At 45.1% G+C, this 24555-nt stretch overlaps 1 protein-coding gene across 1 annotated transcript in view; it reads right to left on the bottom strand.

The window, feature by feature from the left end:
• The window catches only part of LOC309551640 (heme-binding protein 2-like), a 44612-nt gene that overhangs the window by 13158 nt on the left and 6899 nt on the right, over positions 1 to 24555 (bottom strand). Inside the window, exon 2 of the mRNA XM_082252307.1 lies at positions 1529 to 1658. Within this exon, the coding sequence (XP_082108433.1) occupies positions 1529 to 1658 (130 nt within the window). The remainder of the gene's footprint in view (positions 1 to 1528; positions 1659 to 24555) is intronic.

Genomic DNA, 24555 nt, shown 5'->3' on the forward strand with positions numbered 1-24555 from the left:
CCAGCCGGACCTTGAAGCCTCTGTATCTCCTAAAAATCCATTCTATGGGAATGTTTGACCATTCTTCCAAAAGTGCATTTGTGAGGTTAGGCACTGATTCTGGAGAGAAGGTCTGGCTCACAGTCTGCGCTCTAATTTATCCCAAAGGTGTTCTATCGGGTTGAGGTCAGGACTCTGTGCAGGCCAGTCAAGTTCCTCCACCTCAAACCCACTTATCCATGTCTTTATGGACATTGCTTTGTGCACTGGTGTAAATCATTTGGTGGAGGGGGGTTTATGGTGTGGGATTGTTTTTCAGGGGTTAGGCTTGGCCCCTTAGTTCCAGTTAAGCTGTCAGCATACCAAGACATTTTGGACAATTTCATGCTCCCAACTTTTTGGGAACAGTTTGGGGTTGGCCCTTCCTGTTCCAACATAACTACGCACCAGTGCACAAAGCAAAGTCCTTAAAGACATGGATGAGCGAGTTTGGGGTGGAGGAACTTGACTGGCCTGCCCTCAGCCTAACCTCAATTCAATAGAACATCTTTGGAATGAATTATAGTGCAGACTACAAGGCAGGCCTAATCTCCAACATTAGTGCCTAACCTCACAAATGCGCTTCAGGAAGAATGGACAAACATTACCGTAGACACATTTCTAAACCTTGTGGACAGCCTTCCCAGCAGAGTTGAAGCTGTTATGGCTGCAAAGGGTTGGCCAACTTAATGTTGAACCCTACAGACTAAGACTGGGATGCCATTAAAGTTCATGTGCGTGTAAAGGCAGGCGTACCAATTCTTTTGGTAATATAGTGTATGTCTAATAGTAGAAACTTTGACAGAGCTTACATCAAAAGGGAATCATTGACAATGGTACCTGACTCTAATCAAATACCGTCTTAAACCATGCAAAAGTTCTCTTGTGGGTAAAATAAAACAGCCATACACAGCTCAGGTTTGTCTGTCTGGACCCTGAGCAGACAGCAGTAAGATGTTTGCCAAACATTTCCATATGTTCTCGACCCCAATTCTTGTAGGCCATCGCTTGCTATTTTACATCTATATGCTGTCATGTTCATATGACAGCCTGATTTGATTCATAGTTTAAAGTCCAACTCAAGTCTACACCCTTTATTTATTTTTTTTTCACTTTAGATAGAGTGGGATTACTTTAGAACCTGTACCATGTTTTTGTTGCTATCGGTGTCCCCGTTAGACATATCTTCCCTCAATTTCAGTCCCAGTGACACCCTAAAACACAGGGTGTCATCGGAAAAGAAAGTAAGGGTACAGTGGGTACCACAGACAGTATAATAAACTTCCTCACACTACTAATAGTTATTTTTGCTATACTTTTTCTCTGTCTGAGAAATTTCCCTTTATAAACCTGCTAGAGGTTCTAACCCTTCTCCAAAAACTGTTTTGTCCATCTCAGAATTTTAGATGGCTGCGGAGCATTTCTAAATATGCTCCGTAATGTAAAATGTGTTTGGTAGGGAGGAAATTTTAACTTTACAAATGTAAACTACAACAACAAACTGAAATACCTTCGGAATTCTCCCCACTGATGTATTTAAAAAGGCGCCTAAAGGATTTCATTATTCCAATGCCCAATGCATCTTTGTTTAGGTATGTTGTCGCCCAACGTGTTGACTCATAGCTTCTAAGCTCAAATGTCTGTAAAACACAAGAGAAATAACACATGACAGTCATAGAAGTGTGGTGCCTTGCTTGTATACATGGTGGTAAAGTAAAGTTTACAACTTGTTTTCAGACCACTGTGCCAACTTTGACTAATTTGTAAACCAATTGTTTTTGTAACCTTTGTCTCATTATGTCTGGAATCCTGTTTGTGATAATTTTGTGTGTTAAGGCCCGTACACACGTACCGATCGTCGGCATACAAACGTCGGTGGACGAAGGATCTGCCGATTGTACGCGTGTTAGTATGGTGCCTCCGACAGATGTCTGCGCACAATCCGCGGACAAAAGTCTTTCTTGCAAACATGAAAATTTTTGTATGCCGACACCAGAACGGACGATTGTTCGCCTGTCAGTACACAATTCGGCCGACAGACCGCAGATTTGCAAGACTGGGCATGCTCAGAAAATAGAAAACACAGGGAAAGTTAACCATTACATGACATCACTTCTGCAGTCGGCGGACAAAATTCTTGTGCTGTCCTTGTGCTGTCTTTGCACTTTTCAGCAGACACCGACATCCCGGGGAGAAAAGAGGAACATTTGTAAGCCGACCATCGGTACGTGTGTACGGGGCTTTAGTGTTAAATTTTACTTTGTCTTTGCAACTTTTTCCACTTCAAAGACTCATCTCTTACTAGCGAGTCACATATAATTAGCAATAAATGTCTGTACACCACTACTACCAATGCTAATTTCAACTAGCAATGTTTAGGCTTCAAGTACACAGGTTTGTAAAAAAAACCTCCCATGCACACTGGATCTTTCACACTGGATCTTTTTAACCACTTAAGGTTGGGTTCACACTGAATTTGGATGCATGCTTTAAAGCAGGGGTTCGGTGCATCCCTGTTCTCCGTTTCAGGGATGAATCAGGCCCGAATTTTTGCCTGAATTCGGACCTGAAACAGAGCCAAAGGCACACAAGACCCCTGTGCAATCAGCTCAGCAGCCGCACTGTAGATGTGTCAACTGGCTCCAGTGAAAGCTGGTCACAGTCTTCTGTCATGCTAAATAGATGTGGTAAAACCCGCATCCAATTCACATAAATGTGAACCAAGCCTTAAGTAGAAGTTCACCCAAAACCTAACTAACTCTAAACGTACTCGCAGCGACGTTTCTATCTAGTTCTATAAAACGAATCTATCTAGTAGACATGTGCAATTAGTTTTGTTCCGAATGTAAATTCGGAGGAATTTCGGCAATTCAGATATTTTGATGCTCACGAATTTCCGAATTGCCAAAGTCCCGAAGTGCCGACGTTCGGAAGTGTCGAACCGAATTGCCGAAGTCCTGAAGTGCCAAAGTTCCAAAGTGCCGAAGTTCTTTTTTTTTGTGATTGATGTTAGAGGACAGCCAATTAATGGTGATTTTGTCACTGACACTTGGCCACAGAGTCATTGAGGTGGGTTAGTATTAAATCAGGCTGTCAGGGTGTTGGCTTGCATTCATGTGACCAGACAGCAGACTAGTTGTGATAGCACAAGTAGACTGAGAGAGGAAAACAACATTCCATTTACTTTACTTGTTCCAGACTTGGGGAGCAACATTAGTTTTAAGAGTGTGTTCCAGGGAGAGAGAGGGATAAGGGGAAGAGAGAGTGAGATTTGCCTTTTTTTTCCTCTGCAATCTGTTTTTCCTTTTTTTTTTTGAAGAGGGGGGTGAGAGATTGTGTGGCCGTCCGAAGTGCCAAAGTCCCGAAGTGAAATGAAACACATTTGAGACACATTTTTTTACTTACACAAATTCCAAACCAAATTTTTTGCCCATGCACATCCCTACTATCTAGCCCTAATCAGAAAAAATTGCTTTACATACCTTTTCTGCAGCTGCTCCAGTCCAGCCCCAAACTAAACTGTCAGTGGCGGCTTCCAGGAGAGACAGCCGACAACAGAAGCCCCATAGTAACCCTATGGGTGACGCCACTTCCCAGGCATTTCCCAGCCATTGTGTCAGTTCTCTCCTGCACACAGCATCTGCCACTGGGGACCAGACCAGCTTCAGAAAAGGTATTCATAGCGATTTCCTCTTTACAGGGTTAGATAGAATTGTTTTAGTTACAGTAGGTTTTGGATGAACTTCTACTTTAGGCTCCGGAAGGTTTTACCCCCTTCATGACCAGGTCATTTTTTGTTATTTGGCATTGCACTACTTTAGCTGGCTATTGCACGTCATGCAACTTTGCACCCAAGTGAAAAGGGTAGTGCGCTATTCAGATGTGTGCTGAAGCTAAAATAATAATAAACCAGAAAGTGCAATAGATAAAAAACAATATGATACACCTCCAAAATATATATATATATATAAATGAAAAATCAAATGCTCTTGAGTACTTGTGTTGGTGAGTGCTGCAGTTCATTTATAGGTGTGTTATTAGCTATCCCAGCAGCGCACCTGTTCCCAAACTTTATTTGTACCCAAATAAAATTTGCATCATTTTTTTCACACAAATAGAGCTTTCTTTTGGTGGTATTTGATCACAGCTGGCTTTTAATTTTTTATTATATGAAAGAAAAAATGCCTGAAAAGTTTGAAAAAAAAAAACAATATTTTTTACTTTCTGCCATAAAACATATCCAATAAAAAACATATATATTGATTGGTTTGCATTAAAGTTATAGCATAATGGTATACAGTATATACTGGAATTTTTTTTTTTATATACTAGTAATGGCAGTTTTCAGCGATTTATAGTAGGAATCTGAAAATAACTGGGGGGAACTAACTGACTAACTGACAATGATATCACCAGTGACACTAATAGGAATGCCACTTTTTTAGCACGGAGTACGAGTACCGATACTTTTTTTTTAAAGTACTCGCCGATACCAATTACTGACACCTATTTCCCAGGTCCCCACTGTGCCCCCCTGCACTCCTTTTCCCCACTGTACCACCCTGAATGCCTGACTTCCCTCTTCCTGCACATCCCCCACATACCTGTTCCCCACTGCCCCCCCCCCCCCCCCCCGCACAAACCTGTTCCCCACTGCTCCCCCCGCACAAACCTGTTCCCCACTGTACCACCCTTAATCCCTCTTCCCCACTATAACCCCCACACACAAACCTTTTCCCCACTGTACCTCCCCCGTGCACACCAGTTCTCCACTGTACGACCTACTGCTCTACAGCTGAAGATCTATGTGCGACATGCTGCCATGCTGCCTGCCCAATAGATCTGACAGTCTGGTAGGAGGTGGAGGATGGTGATATCAGGGCAAGCAGGACTTCCATGCAGGGCATCAGTTTCACGCTCCTCACTGTTCCCTTCCTCATGCAGCACATCCGGGCTGCTGGCTTCTCTTCATCCCGGCTCGCTCCTCTCGTGCTCATGCTCATGCTGTACTGCAGGCTGGGGTTGGAGTGGAGGCCCAGCAGGAGAGCACTCTTATCCTACAGGGGGCCCTAGCCGCAGCCACCCCTGGTTTTAATCACATTTATCTGTCAGCAGAGAAGCCCGCTGACAGATAAATGAGCCATCAGTTGTTAAGGACGCGGCGGCCCCGCTCCTTAACAACCGATGATTGCAGCATTCTTTTGTGTACATTTCAGTTGTCAGCGGGAGAAACGCGTACATGTTCCTTTACCTGTAAAAAGCGCAGATTTTCCTATCTGGGAATGTGAGTTTGGAGCATTTTTCTTAAGCCCTTGAACATAGTGTGTATTAAATGCCTGCATGTGCATGGGCACATTAGCTAATATGCAGCTGCCTTCCCAGGCGGAAAAATACCCAGACCCCTTTTTCATACCCATGTGCATGTGGCTTTAGGGTTCTGAAAAGCTACGTTCACATTCTGAAAAAAAATGGACTTTGCAGTCCAAGGACCCTTGTGGGCCATTTGCTGCAGAAAACCCCCATATTGTGAGCATTCCTCCCTCTTGCCTTGGTGCTAGGAAGTGACATTTGCTGAGCGCTCAGCCCAGCATCACAAGAGCAAGTGTTGTCCCTCATTCAAAAGCTGCACATTCATAATGCAGGCTCTGTCCCCTGTAGTTCAGCCATGTCCTAGCAACTAGCCAGGTTGGGGGAATGCAAACAATATGGGTGTTTTTCTGCCAGGCTTTGGGAGTGCCGCAAATATTCTACAAGTATAGTAAATACTTTAATCTACTGGGACCCTTGACTACATGGTCTATTTTATTTAAAAGTTGAACTTACCCTTTATAGCCCTACATAGTGTATCAAAATACTAATACAATTATTAAAAATATATAGGGCACACCACACTTAAAAAATGTTTTATGTCAGATCCACATCTTGCTCCCGATCGGACGTACTGCTGTCAGTCCCCCCCTGTCCCTGAGGAGCGCTTTGGAGACCGACGGGGGGCGACCCCCCACGCACCTGATACCGGCCATATGTTAGATGCCGGTGGTGACGAGGGGTTGCTCCATGGCCTCCACCGTGGCCCTTAGGCTCCTGGCTATACACTTGGTACCATATCTCTTTATGTGTTGGGTTCCAGGGGGTCGGTATGCTCGTGTTTTAGTGTCGGGGGATATTCACCCTCAAGTTCCACTATGTTGTTATCCTGTTATTACGCGATGTCTGTGTTGACCGAGAGCTATGTATTCTACTTTTGTATTGTTATTTCTCACTGTATTTATCCGGTGACTTGTAATATGCCTTATTTCTGTTTAAATAAACAAATTTACAAAAAAAAAAAAAATGACTTCTAATAAAGTTGCATTCAACATATTTAGAAGTACTATAGTACAAATGTCCATGTATATAACATCAAGCATAATGCAGCAAGAGGTTTTAACTACACTGTTCCAATCTACAAACCCAATTCCAAAAAAGTTGGGACATTGTACAAATTGTGAATAAAAACAGAATGAAATTATGTGGAAGTTTCAAATTTCAATATTTTATTCAGAATACAACATAGATGACATATCAAATGTTTAAACTGAGAAAATTTATAATTTTAAGGGAAAAATAAGTTGATTTTAAATTTCATGGCATCAACACATCTCCAAAAAGTTGGGACAAGGCCATGTTTACCACTGTGTGGCATCCCCTCTTCTTTTTATAACAGTCTGCAATCGTCTGGGGACTGAGGAGACAAGTTGTTCAAGTTTAGGAATAGGAATGTTGTCCCATTCTTGTCTAATACAGGCTTCTAGTTGCTCAACTGTCTTAGGTCTTCTTTGTCGCATCTTCCTCTTTATGATGCACCAAATGTTTTCTATGGGTGAAAGATCTGGACTGCAGGCTGGCCATTTCAGTACCCGGTTCCTTCTTCTATGCAGCCATGATGTTGTAATTGATGCAGTATGTGGTCTGGCATTGTCATGTTGGAAAATGCAAGGTCTTCCCTGAAAGAGACAACGTCTGGATGGGAGCATATGTTGTTCTAGAACTTGGATATACCTTTCAGCATTGATGGTGCTTTTCCAGATGTGTAAGCTGAACTGCATGCTGATAACAACTTGGGTTGTTCTCTTTAGTCCGGATGACATGGCATCCCAGTTTTCCAAAAAGAACTTCAAATTTTGATTCGTCTGACCACAGAACAATTCTCCATTTTTCACAGTCCATTTTAAATGAGCCTTGGTCCAGAGAAAACGCCTGTGCTTCTGGATCATGTTTAGATATAGCTTCTTTTTTGGCCTATAGAGTTTTAGCCAGCAACGGCGAATGGCACGGTGGACTGTGTTCACCGACAATGTTTTCTGGAAGTATTCCTGAGCCCATGTTGTGATTTCCATTACAGTAGCATTCCTTTATGTGATGCAGTGCTGTCTAAGGGCCCGAAGATCATGGGCATCCAGTGTGGTTTTCCGGCCTTGACCCTTATGCACAGAGATTGTTCCAGATTCTCGGAATCTTTGGCTGATATTATGCACTGTAGATGATAACTTCAAACTCTTTGCAATTATTCTCTGAGAAACTCCTTTCTGATATTGCCCCACTATTTTTCGCCGCAGCATTGGGGAATTGGTGATCCTCTGCTCATCTTGACTTCTGAGAGACACTGCCACTCTGAGAGGATCTTTTTATACCCAATCATGTTGCCAATTGACTTAATGAGTTGCAAATTGGTCCTCCAGCTCTTCCATATATGTAAATTTAACTTTTCCGGCCTCTTATTGCTACCCGTCCCAACTTTTTTGGAATATGTAGCTCTCATGAAATCCAAAATGTGCCAATATTTGGCATGAGTCCCAACTTTTTTGGAATTGGGTTTGTATATCCAAACACTATATGTATGTACTGTACATACAGTAGGTAAAGTGAGCACCACTTATAGACATATAGCAGCTAATGTTATAGGTAGAGGGCTTTTTTCAGTGGGACCATGACAACTCAGTTCTTCTTCCGACACTGGCACTGTGATCACTGCTCACCACTTTCACTTGTAAACATATAAGCCCAGTTCCTTTACAAGTGACATTGCATCTCTCTTGGCAACTTTGTGCACTGTGTTAGAAAAATAAGTTGAGGGAGATACTAGAGCTGCTGACATGAAAGGTCCTTGTACTTCTGAACCCTGCAATGTATGCATATCAAACTCCTGAATCCTGCACCCGTGTGTAATGCACTACTGAACGCTGTGCCCTGTATGTAATGCACTCCTAAACCTTTTACCCCATGTGTAATGCCCTCCTGAACCCTACACTTTGTGCGGAATGCCTTCCTGAACCCAGCATATCATGCATGAAGTGCCGGGACAAGGTTATCCAGCGCCCATCCCAAGGATGCCAAACTGCGCCCCCCCCTTCCCTTAGGGTTAGGGTCAAGGCGCTCCCCCGATCCCTGCAATAAACCATTGCGCCCAGGGCAACCGTCCCTCCTGCCTTCCCCTTGTCCTGGCCCTTCATGCATGATGCAGTCCTGAACCCTGCAACTTATGTATAACAAATTCCTGAACCATGCACCCATGTGTTATGCACTCCTGACACCTGCATCCTGCATGTAATGCACTCTAAAATTGTGTACCCCGTAATGCACTCCTGAACCCTGCATTTTGTGCGTAGCACACTCCTGAACCTTACATCCTGTGCATAGCTTGCTCCTGAACCCTGCACTGTGTGTAGAGCACTCCTAAACCCTTCAATTTGTGTGTAGCACACGCCTGAACCTATCTGTGCGTAGCACACTCCTGAACCCTGCAATTTGTGTGTGGCGCACTCCCGAACCTTGCAACTATTGCTTAACACACATCTGAAGCAGCAATTAATGCATTCCTCAACTCCTTAACCCTGCACTATTTGTGTAATGCACTCCTGAACCTTGTGCGTTACGCATTCCTGGTTTTGTTTAAAAATTCTCCTTTAAGACCTTCCCACTGTTGTGCAATTTGGCCAATTTTAATTATCAAAAATGTCTGGAATAGAGCCACCCCTTCATACAAATGTTAATGAGTCTTACAGCTATTTTAATCAAAAAGCTCTTATCCAGATAGATTTCTTAAATCCATTCCTTTTCATTAGAACTGGTAATAAGTATGATTAAAATTCTTCTTGGGTAACTGAGCAACTGCTGCTAATGTAAAATGACATTAGGCAACATAGTGCTAGAACAAATAATGTTTACAGACATCCTGAAGTCCATCACTGGTGTAAGTGTCTAGAAGAAGACTGTTGCATGCAGTAGATTCCCTCTGGTCAATTACGACTTGGCATACAGAAAAAAGGAGATTCAGATGAAATATTTTGTAAAATCATGTTATGAACCTGTAAAATCCTCCAAAAGTCCTTGAGGCTCTTTTACACTTGTGGTTGGGAGGGACAGAAAAAACACGAGGCTGAGCCACATATTTACTGACACCCCCCATTGGTTCCCCTTTAGCTACAAAGGCAGCGGGTGGTGTACACATGCCATGGTCTTAAAGCTTTGTTTCGAGACCATGACAGGAATTAAATGATCTGTTGCTTTCAGAAGGCACTTCCGCCTGCCGAATGCCACCCAATGAGACGGGAATGAGAATGGGGAATTCAAGAGAATGTGGACCAAGCTGTAGCTGGCTCACAACCATATGTAATAGATGCAATTGCAACATCGTATTGCGGCATTTAGGATGTGGCATATCGCCTCCCGGACACCTGTCAAACACCATTTCTCAGAAGAGTGGCAGTCCTTGCCGCTTGTGTAAACGAGTCTTTAGACTGCTGGATGCCACCATCTTCAATGTGATGTCAACAGACCCAACAGACTCAGAGCTGTCACTCAAGAGTGGCGATTTTTGGCTCTGAGGAAGAGGGTCCTCCCTCGAAACGCGTAAACCACATCAGGTTTTGAGGACGCCATCACGCTATCCAGCAGTAGAGAAGTGTCCTGGAAGCGAGCGGTGCCCATTTCCTATATGCTTGTTCATAGGCTACGTTTGTGAGTATATTGTACGCTACCCTTCTTTGACTTTAATAAACTTTTAAGTGGTAATGAACAAGGTCGGTGCACCCTTCTCTTGTTGTTTTCTCGGATCCTCCTCTTCTCGGGTCCCTCTTTTGTGCTCCTGGCTCCTCCCCCCTGTTGAGGGCCCCCACAGCAAGCAGCCTGCTATGGGGACACCTGAGCCGAGCTGCAGCTCGTGTATCCATTCAGACACGGAGCTACCGTTTGACCCCACCCCCTCTCTCTCTTAATTGGCTGACTGAATTTGATTGACAGCCACGGAAGCCAATGGCGTTGTGGCTGTGTCTCAGCCAATCAGGAGAAAGAGTCCCGGACGGCCGAGGGACTCGTGGACATCGCTGGTTAGAGAGGGAGCTCAGGTAAGTATTAGCGGCTGCTACACAAAGAAGGCTTTTTATCTTATCGCATAGAATGCATTAAGATAAAAAAAAAACTTTCTGCCTTTACAACTCTTTTAAGGCCTCATACACCCTGGACGTTTTTACAGCTGCTGTTTTTGGCGTCAGACTTTTTTTTTTTCTGCAGCCAGTAAACTCGCCAGCCTGTTATCCTATGGGTCCATACACACATAGGCTGTATCAGCAGTTTTTGGCAGGGGTGTTTCTAGCTGGAAAAAAAAAAAAAACGTAATGGGTTTTGAGAGGAGTTTTTCAGCTGTAAAAACGCTCTAACTCTGATAAAAGCTTAAAAACGCTGAAAAACACAGCGATTCTACATTTATCAGCATTTGTGAGCCATCAGCTTTTGTGGGAGTATTGGTTTTGCTAAAAAAAAAAGCTGAAACACTAAAAAACGCTACTGAAAAAAAGCTGAAAAACTCCTACAGCTTTCTACTGGTGTTGTAATAACGTCCAGTGTGCATGAGGCCTTAAGCCCTGTACACACTATCAGATTATCTGAAGACTTTTGTCTTCAGATCAGTGTTAATTTCGTCGACTAAAACCGACTAAAACGTTTTCGTCAACTAAATTAACACAATTTTAGTCGACTAAAATACAACTAAAACAATTCAGATGACTAAATTACGACTAAAACTAAAATGGCATTTTAGTCAAAAGACTATAACTAAAACTAAATCAAATTTGCTGCCAAAATTAACACTGGTGCATGCTCAAAGCTTAATACCATAAATAATAACATATTAGATTTTTCACTCCAGGACCAGCAGTAGTATATAATGAGTTTGGAAATTGTAGAGAAATGCTTAAATAATGCATTACAAATTACAATTGAACTACACCCATTCGATTATAGATGACTATAATGAGTTTTAGTAGACTAAAATGTACTGGAGTTTTAGTCGACTAAATACGACTAAAACACTTGCAGAAGACTAAAATGGGACTAAAACTAAAATGCCATTTTAGTCCTAAGACTAAGACTAAAACGAAATTGAAATTTGCTGCCAAAATTAACACTGCTTCAGATTTACCTTTTCTATGTAGTGCAAGGGCCTGCCGGATTGCATACAAATTGAAAGTGTTTAGGTTTGACCTCATATTATATGGTTTTGGTAAGTCTGCAGACAAAAGTCTTCAGATAATCTGATAATGTGTACAGGGCATTAGGCTGGCCATACATTATACAATTTTTTTTTTGTATGCAGCTAAGCAGGCCCTTGCACTACATAGTTGAAGGTAAATCTAAAGGAAATTAAATAAGAAAATTTTACAATGTATGGACAGCCTAAAAAGTACTTTAAAATGCCTAAAAATTATGTATAATAATCACACATACATGAAATCATGCCTTTCTTTATTCGCACAACTAACAGTTGCCAATGCATTCCCAGCTTAATGCCTCGTACACACTATCAGATAATCAGACGACTTACTGTTCGCATTTTGTTGCATGATACTAGTATCTAATTCAACAATGCGTACTGAACGTATGATTTTTGTTATACGATTCTGGAAAAGCTTCCTGGTTGCGTAGCTACGTATCAGATGGTGCAAAACAAAAACAATGGCAGCCAGGCTTTTTCCAGGTTATTTTAGTGTTTCTGATCATGCGTGGTCTATCTATCGATTTTTAGCGGACGCATAATGTTCTGATTACACGATTGTTGTTCGCTAGGCTATCGTATCACAAAGGTTTTCGTGTTTGTCCCTTCGGATTTTGTTGGGACGAAATGTCATGATCGGCTGCTGAAAGCTGCGTACTAACGATCAGATTATCGTGCAATCAATTCGAAAGCGATTTTTTTTCGCACGATTATCTGATCCTGTGTACGAGGCACAATGCTGACCATCCCATGGTTTAGGATACCCCAGCTGATTGGCTGCAGTCACTGTTAGGGCAATTTTCCATCTGGCTCCTTCGATCTTCAAATCTAGGTTTGTTGAACCAGGGGAAGCCAGCAGGGCCACCCAAGGATGGAATTTCAGTTGATTCAGCAGGAATTTTCCTGAAATTCGAACTGTGTATGGATAATTTTAGACAGAAGTTCAGGGAACTTAAAATGGAAATATGGAATCACATCAGGGCTGGCCCAAGACATTGTGCTGCCTGGGTCCAAGAATTAAATGCTGATGGCATAGTTGCCAACATTTAAAAAAATTTTCCAGGGACAGTTTACAGCACAGCTATCAATTACCACATCCACTTCCCTGAAGCTCCGCCCACTCTGCATAATTAATCTTGCCTACTTATTAGATTATAGAGTCTACTCAATATAGAGAGAATTACAGGAAATTAAAAAGGGAATTTCAAACTTAAGGCCAAAGTAGCAGATCTGGAATAAGTCTCCCATTCAGCTGCATTACTTCTGCATAACATTTATGGGCAGCCCGATTTAACAGGCACTTCCAGGGACAATATAAATTACCTGGGACAGGCTCCTATTTGCAGGGACTGTGCCAGGAAAAAAGGGACAGTTGGCAAGTATGAGATGGGGAAATGTCGCCCGTAACGTGCCACAAACTGATGACACACAAAATGACTAGAAAAAATATCCTCCTGGGCGTCAATTTGCCACCCCTCTGAGGCAGCTCTAGGCTTCGTAAGGCCTTAGGCATAACTTAAACATGAGGCCCCACACACGCCGTAATGGAAAAAATAATTCAAGCGATACAAATTAACTGTATAAATCACATATATTAAGAGCCTTGAAGTGTTGGTGTCAGTGCACTCTCTATCAGCACTGAAGTTGGGGGGGGGGGGGGGGAGAATCTATCTCAGTGCAGTGTGTCTTGCTGCTGGTGTCAGTGCCCTATCTCAGCACTGCTGTCAGTGTGCTCTCAGTGCTGGTGTCAGTGTCCTCTATCTCTGTGTCCCCTTTCTTAGTGCTGGTGTCATGGCACTCATGAGTCAGTGTCCTCTATCCCAGTTGGTGTCAGTGCTCTGCCTCCATCAGTGCTGGTGTCAGTGCTCTGCTTCCATTAGTGCTGGTGTAAGTGCTCTGCCTCCATCAGTGTTGTACTCACATGGAGCTCCTTGAAGTCTGCCTCACAGAAGAGAAGGGGCTGTGTGAGTTTCACCACCTCAGGGGTCTCATCATCCCCGTCGGGCAGCAGTAGGTCCCCCGGGACTTCCTGTAGGGAAAGAGCTCCTAGTGGTAGATAACCTTGGAGAAGCCTTGAGGTGAGAAGGGGTCCCTGTCCCCAGGGGAGATGGGGGTCCCTGTCCCCAGGAGAGATGGGGTGGGGTATGGGATGGTGTGTGGAGGATATGGGGTCATCTCACTCACCATGACCAAGCTGCAGGGTACTCATTCTTGGTCACCTGGGCTCCCTCCAGCAGCAGCACGGACGGGGGATCAGCATATCTCAGACTCCTAGGGCGACTTGTGTATGACAGGGGGGAGGAGGGGGGCTGACCTGTACAGCAGCACCTGTGTGCTTAAACTTCATTTGCGCGGGACCTGGAATGAATGCAGCAGACTCGGGGGGGGCGGGACCCTGGCTGGGGAGGAGACTGTGCTGAGCGGCACTGAATGGAGCAGGAGAGAAGCACCAGGAGGAACCAGCTGAGCACACGGGCGGGGAATTCAAGACTAGGAGTAGCCAAAGCATTAGAGCAGAGAGCTTTGCTGTCCACCCCCAGAGACGGCTCTTTAATTAGGCGGCCACAAGGTTTGAGGCAACCGCCTAATTAAAGAGCCGTTTCTGCCGCCCCTCTCAAATTGCCGCCTGGATCCCATGAACCCAGCGGGACCCATGGTAGGGCCGGCCCTGAATCACATGCAGAATTAGGTAATCTGACCTGTAGGTAGCAGACAGATTCTATAACTGAGCTAAGAAGATTTATCTCTTCACTATCAGGAATCTGATATCAGAAGTGCACTTTGACATGTAATAGGCATTTATTATTATTCAAATGAACTCCAAGCAGTTATAAAAGGCACAAATGAATGGAGCTCTGTAATTATCAATACATAAGATTTTTTTTTTTTTAATTTAATCAGTGTAAATACCCAAATTTACTAATGCCTCGTTTCCACTGAGCGGTACGGTTTGGTTCGGTACAGTTCAGTACGGTTCGGTACGGTACACCTTGATCAGGCTTGCGTTTCCACCACCAACAGCACCTCAGCAAAAACAGTACCTCAACAGTATAGCTCCACCCTGTTGGTACTGTACTAATGTGCTTGGTACCCCAACCAAAGGGTCCCAAAAAAGTGGTACGGTACGGTTCGTAATTAGGGTACCATTCACAACTTTTGACAATGGAAAAGGCAAAAATTGCGTACCGTACCGAACCATACCGCTCATTGGAAACAAGGCATTAGTATCAGATTAAATTGACAGGTAAAATAGCTCCCTTTATGTATTTAAAGCAGTAGTAAATTGCCACAAAAAAAATTCAATAAATAGAGCCCCCTGCAGGCTTAAGTCATAATGTACTAGATATGCACTGCATACTAGTAGTATATGACAGACTATACACGGAGCCCACCAGTGCACCGCTGTCACGGCTCCCTGGCCGGGTTCACAGCTCCGTTTGTTTTAATAAATTCATTATTATATGTATTTTATATACTAATTTTTGATAGAGTGGCTGATCTGATTTAAAGTCCCATGACCTTTTCTTTTTACTTTGGCTCCGGTTGTATGAATGTCAGAGGCCCCGATGACTTCACACTCCTGCATGGGCACCGAAGCTTCGGGCCCAACACGGAACGCTAAAGGTTTGGCACAGGTATGCCGTCCCTTTAGAGCGCATGTGTCGGCGATGTCACCGGCTGCATCCCGTGTGAAAATCTCCTAGACAAGGAAAGTTTAGGACAGGGATCCTCAAACTACGGCCCTCCAGCTGTTGCGGAATTACACGTCCCATGAGGCATTGTAAAACTCTGACATGACTAGGCATGATGGGAATTGTGGTTCCTGAACAACCGGAGGGCCATGGTTTGAAGACCCCTGGTTTAGGAGATATTCACTGTACCTACAGGTAAACCTTATGATAGGCTTACCTGTCCTATGAGCAGTGGCGGCCACTCTATTAGGGGCACAGAGGCGCCGCCCCCCTAATCCGTGCGACCGGCCCCTAATCTACATACAGGGTGCCAGGTGCATGGATTTCAATGTTTTTTTTTTTTTTTTAACACATGATTAGAGCCTGAGGCTCTAATTGGCTTCAAAAAAGGGTGGGCTCAGGGCGCTGAGCACTGCATCCAGTTGTGTGACAATTCCCTATTGTCTCCCGGCTTCTTCCCTGGCCGAACAGGAAGCTGGTCCTGAGACCCGATTTGGAGTCTCAGGACCCCCTTCCTGTTCGGCCAGGAGGAGAAGCAATGGCCAGGCTCTTCTGGAGAAGCTGGAGTGAGAAGCAGTTGATGAGCATCCTTTGGAGGAGCCAAGGAGAGTTCCAGAGGAAGGCGGTGGAAGTCTTCCTCGGGGTCCGGGACTTGTCATGCTGCAACAGGTTCTCCCGCAGAGTCTTCACCAGATCCTCGTGCAGGTATGGACTACTGCCGCCATGTCCACTGTCCCCTTGGAGGGAACATTGTATTGATGTCGGATTGACATGATAATCTTCTTATGTACTTTCTAGCCCTGATGAAGGGGACATTTAGACCCCCAAAACGCGTTGGCTATTTCTTGAATTGTATCCCTGACATTTAATGGAGTAAAGTTGTATCTGGATCTCTTAGCAGTGGTGTGGTGCTTAAATTTAAACCCTTCTTTCATTACACTACAAGCCAAGGAGACTGTGGAGATCCTCTGGGGTGTAAATGTTGCTTGCCCAGGAACCATTTCATTTACACCAACATTAGAAACCTTAATATAACAATACCAGTAAAATAAACCAATGGTTCCAGCGCTATCTTTCCACTTTCCTCAACCGGTGTTGTAAGTGTCAGTCAGTTTGTCTACCTCCCACCCAGTGTTGGTTAGTGTCAGATTGTCTGCCGCACTATCACAGTCCCACTATAAGACACTGATAACACCAAACAACTAGTAAAAAAAAAAAAAAAAAGATATAAAAAAAATTTCTGCATATATACCATAGTTTGTAGATGCTATAACTTTCACACAAACAAATCAATATACACTTATTGGGATTTTTTTACAAACGACACAAAGCAGAATATATTTTGCCCTAAATTTATGAAAAAATTTGAATTTTTACCTTATTTTTTTACTGGATGTTTTATAGCAGAAAGTAACAGAAAGTTTATTTTTTTAAATTTACAGTTTTTTTTTGTTTTTTTCGTTTATATAATTAAAATTAAAACCCCAGGGGTGATGAAATACCTCCAAAAGAAAGCTCTATTTGTGTGAAAAAAAATTATATAAACCTAACCATTTGCCGCAAAATCAAGTACCTGTACGTCATTTTGCTCAAGTGGTTGTACTGGAGTGATGCCTGCAAGACCGTACCATTTTTTAGAGCCAACGGTCGGCTTTTTTGTTATAACAACCGATGCGCCTAAGCAGTTGCTCGGATGGTATTACAAGCAGTGGGAGGGGACATTCCGCCCCCTCCTTCCCCCTTCCAAAGCTCCGACTGGGTCTCCTGTCCCACCGGGAGACCCAAGTCGGCATGTCCTGAACAATGCCAAAATCAGCTTTGATCGAATCTCTGATGTAGTAGCCCGGAAGAGACGTCACAACGTCACTTCCAGTTTATTGGGCAGCCAATGCGCCAGTTTTAAAAATCCACTGTATTCAAAAACACAGATCTTGGCGTTTTGAAAACTTTCAAATGCAGAGGAAGGGTTTGGGGTCTTAAAGACCCCAGATCCCTCCATAAAGAGTACCTGTCACTGCCTATTACTGTCACAAGGGATGTTTACATTCTTTGTGACAGCAATAAAAGTGATCAGAATTTTCTTTTTTTAAGGGACAGTGTAAAAAAATTAAACAAATAAATAAGAAAAAAATAGTTTTAAAGTGATTCATCCCTCTGTGCTCCTGTGTCAAAGCAAATGCATATGTAAGTGACGTCCGCAAATGTAAACAGTGTTCAAACCACACATGTGAGTTATTGCAGCGATCGTAGAGCAAGAGCAATAATTCTAGCACAATTTTTTCTTTTAATGCATCGCCTATGGAGATTTTTAAGTACCGTAGTTTATCGCCATTCCACAAGTGTGCACAATTTTAAAGCGTGACACGTTAGGTATCTGTTTACTCAACATCACATCATCTTTCACATTATACAAAGAAATTGGGCTAACTTTACTGTTTATTTTATTTTTTTGATTAATTGAAAATGGGATTTTTGACTTACCGTAAAACCCATTTCTCTGATGTTCAATGACGTACACAGCTCCTGATCTTCTTAACCATTGGGTTATACTGATCCCTTCAGGAGTAGGACACTAGACAGAAAAAAACGTCTGGCTACGCCTATGGGCAGTCCCAGGGGGGTATACTCCCTCTCTCTGCTATAGGTACTCAGTTTTGTTACAAGCAGTGTCAGAAGAATTACAATTCCACAGAGTGGTGGGTGCTGTGTCTGTCAATGAACATAAGAAAAATGGATTTTACGATAAGTCAAAAATCCCATTTTCTCTTTCGTTCATTGATGGACACAGCTCCTGATCTTCTTAACCATTGGGACTTCCCAAAGCAGTGTTAAACATGAGGGGTGGAAACAGCAAAAAATTCCCAAGGCTAAACCGTAGCCAACCAGGCAACAGGAGCTCAACCAAAACAACTGGGCCCACCTGAAAAAAACAATACACCCTCAAAGAGGACCTGGTCCTCTAAACAGCAGCCTGGAAAACCTTGCAGCCAAAAGAATCATCCGCAGATCCAACACATCCACTTTACAGAACATTGTGAAAGTGTGCACTGACAACCAGGTGGCCGCCTTGCAAACCTGCATCACGACGCCTGATGACAGAAGGCCCAGGAGGCACTGAGCGCTCAAGTAGAGTGCGCCTTGACAGGAAAAGGAGGAACCTGACCCCTGACAGAATCAGACACCCCAACCTGCAAAAACTCATTTCAGGGAGGTGGCACTCCGCGCCGCTGAATCCCCCCGCGCGTGCCGCCGCACTTTTCCCGCGCTGCCGTCCCCCCCAGTGCATCTCTAGGTAATGGGTAATTCCCCTCCCTTCAGGAAAAGCCCAGTGACTTCCTGTTGGCTTTCTGGTAGTGGAATAATGGGTACATTTCCCCAGAGGCACATAGACCACAAAAAATGACTATGGCAGAAGTTTTATTCCTTCATCAAAATGTTAAAGAAGAATGTCTACAGGTACACTTTACCATAGGTCCACATGTTTGAGAAGCAGTGAGGAGAAGCTTCCAGAAGCCCCCTGTGCTCTCAGTACACATCAGTGAAGGGGTTGCTATGGACAACTGCTGTAGTGCTGAATATTTTTATCTCTTGTTATTTTGAAGTACATGGCTCACTGTCAGGAGTAGAGAGAAAGCTGCTGCTTCCTCTGTATCCCTCCTCCTCTCACAGGCAGAAGTAGCGGCTGTGTGTGTCACTGCACGGAGCTGCTCAGGATGACTCACAGAGTGAGTCACAAAGACAGCTCAGCTGATTCTACTTGGCTTCACAGCTTGGATGACTCACAGAGTGAGTCACACTCTCACTGACAGCTTGGCTTCACAGCTTGCCGGGATATCTCCCTGAGCTCGCGGGTGTCCGTGAGCTCAGGACAGAAAACGGGAGTCTCCCGCGATTTGCGGGAGACTTGAGATGTCTGCAGAATAGGCCTGAATCACCGTCTGTCTGATCCATCTGGAAATGGTTGCAGAGGAATTGGACAACCCTTTCTGAGGCCAATCCGTATGCACAAATAGTGAGTCTGACTTCCTAAAAGTAGCTGCTAGGTACACCCTAATTGCATGAACCACATCCAAGGCATGCAAGGCAATTTCCTTATGATGTTTTGGCCTGGGACACAGGGAATGCAACACAATGTCTTCATTCAAAAGGAAATCAGAGACAACCTTTGGAAGGAATGACGGACAGGGGCGAAGAACCACCTTATTTCTGTGACTCACCAAGTAAGCTGAACGACAGGATAACGCCGCCAGTTCCGAAACCCTGCACGCAGAGGTAATAGCCACCAAAAAAGCCACCTTCTGAAACAGCGTAAGCAAGGGAATATCCCGAAGGTTCTCAAAGGGAGACTTCTGGAGGACCGAAAGCACCAGATTGAGGTTCCAAAGCGGCATTGGAGACCGCACTGGAGGGACCAAATGTCGAACAACCTGAAGAAAGGTATGCACAAGTGTGTAGCCAAGGGTCATTGGAAGAAGACCGCCAAAGCCGACACCTGGCCCTTGATGGTACTCAAGTCCAATTTCTGTTCAACCCCCCGTTGAAGGAAGGTCAAGATCTGAGCCCCCGAGATGGAGCGAGGATGAATTCCAAGAGACTCATACCATGCGATGTACGTCTTTCTCGTACGATGGTAGATCTTCCTAAAAGTAGATTTCCTAGCTTTTACAGCAATGGAATCACCGATTCAGGCAAACCCCTATTCTTCAGCAGCTGGCTTTCAACAGCTAAGCCATCAAAGCCAGCGACTGTAAAGCAGGATGCAAGATTGGCCCTTGGGACAGCAGATCCTCCTGAGAGGAAGTTTCAAAGGAACGTCGGCGACCAGCCACACCAGATTGGCATACCAGGCCCAGCAAAGCCAGCCCGGGGCCACTAAGAAGATGACCGGAATTCCTTCTGCCTTGATCCTGCGGAGAAGTCTTGGCAGAAGCTTGAGAGGAGGAAAAGTGTAAATCAGACAATACTGACCCCACGAGGCCACCAGCGCATCTGTGAAGTCCGCCAGAGGATCCCGTGACCCTGCCATGAACCTCTGCACCTTTCTATTGAGCCGAGACGCCAACAGATCCACCTCGTGGGTGCCCCACCGGAGACACAACTGATGAAGCACCTCCGGATGAAGTGTAGAGAACGCCTCCCCACCCAGAGAGGCTGGCATCCATGATGACCACCGTCCAATACAAGGGGAGGAAGGATTTGCCCTGCCGGAGAACCAAGCCACCAGATCAGGGACCCTTTTGTACCCCGGCTCAGCTGGATTTGGTTGTCCAGAGACTGTGGATTCTTGTCCCATTTGATCAGAATTTTCCTTTGCAGGGACCTCATATGGCACTGTGCAAACGGAACCGCCACGAAGGTTGACACTATCAGGCCCAGCACCCGTATGCAAGTCCAGAGGGATGACCATCTGCTGGACAGCAGGAGGCAAATTGCAGCTTGCAGTTTCTGAAGTTTGTCCAGAGGAAGGAGTACTCAGGCTAAGGCCGAGTTCAGAGTCAGACCCAGACAGTCTAGCTTTGTGGAAGGAATCAAGGCAGACTTCTGAAGATTCAGAATCCAGCCAAACTCCTTCAGGGTCCGTATGGTGACCTCAAGGTTTTCCACCAGCGCAGTAGGAGACTCTGGTTACAGAAGAAGATCGTCCAAGTAGCCCAGGACCGTTATCCTCCGCTAAAGTAACAACGCTATCACCGGGGCCAAAACTTTAGTGAAGACCGGAGGAGCGGAGGCGAGACCAAAGGGTAATGCCACAAACTGATAATGCTCCTCTCCCACGGTAAAGTGGAGGAAGCGCTGGTGACTGGCACATATTGGAATCTGAAGGAAAGCGCCCTTGATGTCGATGGAGGCAAGAAAATCCCCCTGATGCAGGGAAGCCACCACCATGCGAATGGACTCCATTCTAAATTTCTGCACCCGCACAAAGCAGTTCAGCTCCTTGGGGTCCAGAACTGGACGCACCTTGCCTTCCTTCCTGGGAACTGTAAACCGGTTTGAGTAAAAACCCTGAAAGCGTCTCGGAGTCGGAACCAGGACAATCACCCTTTGAAGTAAAAGGTCTTGCACCGCTCCAAAGAGAGCATGCAAGCGGACCAGGGACAGTCACACGTTAGAAGGAAAGAACCTTTCCAGAGGGTAAGAATGAAACTCGATCTCGCAGCCATGACCTTGTGGACCCACTTGTCTTGTACCAGGGAAGTTCACGGGCCCGGGAATCAGCAAAGACATCCCCCCACCCCAGATACAGGTGAGGGCGCACCTTCATGCTGAAGGGACCTTGTCTGCGGGTCTGGAAAAGCCCGCTCTTAACTTGCCAGACCAAGTTCGCTTGGATCCTCCAGAGGAGGCCCTAAAGGGCTTCGATCCCTTGTCAGTCGACCCTGAGGGACAAAAAAACTTCTTATGGGTCGAGAAGGAGGGCCCACTTCTTCTATGACGAGAGTCCTTGCCCTTAGTAGCCTGCAGAAGAAAAGTACTCTTCCCCCCAGTGAGACCTTTCATGATGTCATCCAGGGCAGCACCAAACAGGCGATATTCCTGAAAGGGAATTTCAGTCAAGGCCTTTTTAGTAGTCTGGTCCGCAGACCAGCATTTGAGCCAAAAAACATCCCGAAGGACCACTGCCGAAACCGAGAGCCGAGCCACTAGGGGAGCCACATCCAAAGAGGCAACACAGATAAACTGCAGCCCCTGGAACAGCTGATCTTCCAGCTCAGCAAAGGCAGGAGGGAGCTGCTCCCCCTCCAGGTCACGGCGCAAAAGCTTAGCAGAGTCTGCAACACCAGGGCAATGGTGAATATCAGCCTCAGTGCCGAACCAGCCAGGGTGTACTTTTTGCGGGCCACAGCCTCCATCTTCCTGTCAGCCGGGTCCTTAAATGCTGGGGACTCTTCAACCGGATTCATGGTTGCCTTGTTTAATCTGCAAACCGGAGAGTCCACCACCTGTGGAACAGTCCACTTCTTAAGAAGTTGCCAATCACAGGAACCCACCAGACTCACCACCCCGCAGAAACCAGGCACCGCAGCCACCAGGTGAATCTACACTGCACGAGCAGCGATCAGGAAATTAAATGATCCAGGACTAAGAACCAGGTGATGAGGAGGGGCTCCCACCGCCAAAAACGCTGCCCAGAGGGCCGAACAGACATGGCCGTCGCTGTTTTCTATGAAAAACCACTGCAAAATGGCTGCCGGACAACACAAGCATGGCCGCTGTGCATTGCAGCATAAGGCTACAATAAAATGGCGATGCCACGAGGCTCCCAAGGACCAGGAGGGATCCTTAGGCCTCAAGGACAGGCCCAAGAAGGCCGGGGGGCCCTGGCAGGAGCCCCCACCAGGTACAACCCCCCCCCCGCACAGCAGATCGTCCGGTCACTATCAGAGCACCCCACCCCCATCGCCAGCATAGCACCCTGCCCCCACCCCAGGAGGTGGACTAGACCACCCACACAGCCCCAGCATAAGTGGAGGGGGGGTATGATGGGGGACAAATGAGGGGGGTGCCTGATGAGAAGGAGGGGAACCCAGAGGTCTGACCGTCCCATGGAGGGACCCACGCCCACCCCAAAAACCTCCAGGGGAGAGGGTGGACAGCTACTTACCATACCAGGAACCCAGCGGGCACCGCTTCAGACATAACCCCTTGTTATCGAAATGGGGGGCTATCGGCCAGGAGGATCGCTGCAACTCATATGTGACCTCACACTTGGCCATTTTGTGATTTCATTTTGGAACTTCTTTTGTTTATTTTGAAACACAACTGGTTTACTTTCAACGGGTCCCACTACCTCCAGGTACAGGGCGTGGCCATGGGCACTTGTTGTGCCCCGGCCTACGCCAACCTGTACCTGGGGGGGTGGGAGCGACAAATCACATCAGATGAAAATTTATCTCATTTTTTTTCCTCTGTGGCAATCTGGTTTCGTTATATAGACGACATTTTTGCTGTCTGGACAGGTTCAAAATCAATGCTAGATCAGTTTATTGCCCAACTAAATATAAACGACTTCAACTTGAAGTTAACATCTACCATCAGTGACTCGAGTGTTAATTTCCTTGACCTAACGGTACTCAAACATGTGGATGGACACCTGACGACTAACCTATACAGAAAGGAGACGTCAGGGAATGTAATATTACATGCGTCTAGCGCCCACCCAGGGGCGCTTATACGTAGTATTCCATACGCCCAATACATACGCCTACGGTGTAATTGCACATCTGATAAGGATTTCAAAACACAGGCCAACCTTTTACGAGAACGCCTAATGGCTCGTGGATACAGTAAGCGTCTGTTGAGAACAGCTTTCAACAAAGCGTTTTCTCAAAATAGAAACAGCCTCATCTTTAGAGCCAAACCTCCAAATACGCAATCGACAGTCAAACTAATAACCAAATACTCCGCTCATGAAAAAGTATTGAGAGATATTCTTGAACGGAACTGGCATCTTCTTCGTGATGATCCAGTTATAAACAAATACGTGGGCAAACATCCCCAAATTGTTTTCAGGAGAACAAGATCTTTAAGAGATCAACTAACAACAAGCCACTATCAACCCATTAGAAATAAAATAACAACAAGTAGAGGTACTTATAAATGTCGCAAATGCGCTTTATGTCCTTGGATAGAGGAGAATACTGAATACACTTTACCGAATGGGGAGACATTTGCTCCAAAATTTCGAGCTGACTGTAGCACACGTGGAGTGGTATACATGATGCATTGTACCTGCGGCATGTTCTATATAGGTAAAACTATAAGAGAGCTACGCCAAAGGATAAATGACCATGTGTACGTATCAGCAGGGGGAAGGATGATCACGCCCGTGAGCAGACACCTTGACCTATACCACAGGTTCAATCCCAAAAAGGCAAGATTTTATGTGCTTGAGGTTATTCCTCAAGACCCTCGGGGTGGCAACTGGGACAAAAAAATTCTCCAGAGAGAAACTCTCTGGATAGAGCGTCTCAATGCCACTTATAGACCTGGGTTAAACGAAACACAGTCGTACAAACCCTTTCTGTGAAGGTTTCCTTGCTTACCTAATGCCAACAGACCTAATTGACCTCGAGTAGTATACTCGGGTTACGATAATGGCCCTCTGTGGGATGTATGGGTCGGGGTGTCGGCTTGGTTTTGGCGTGGTCATCCTCCCCCCGTATATACATACATTCAATTATTCTGATACCTCTTCACATCAAATAGGTCTTATGGCACATATACCCCTCTTCCTTTCTTATGTATAACAAACAGTTTTTTGTGCTATAATCCCTATCTCATCAATATTATGATCTTGAGGATTTATAATAA

Source organism: Pelophylax lessonae (genome assembly GCF_965119305.1).
Source record: "Pelophylax lessonae genome assembly, chromosome: 3".
NCBI classification, from domain to species: domain Eukaryota; kingdom Metazoa; phylum Chordata; class Amphibia; order Anura; family Ranidae; genus Pelophylax; species Pelophylax lessonae.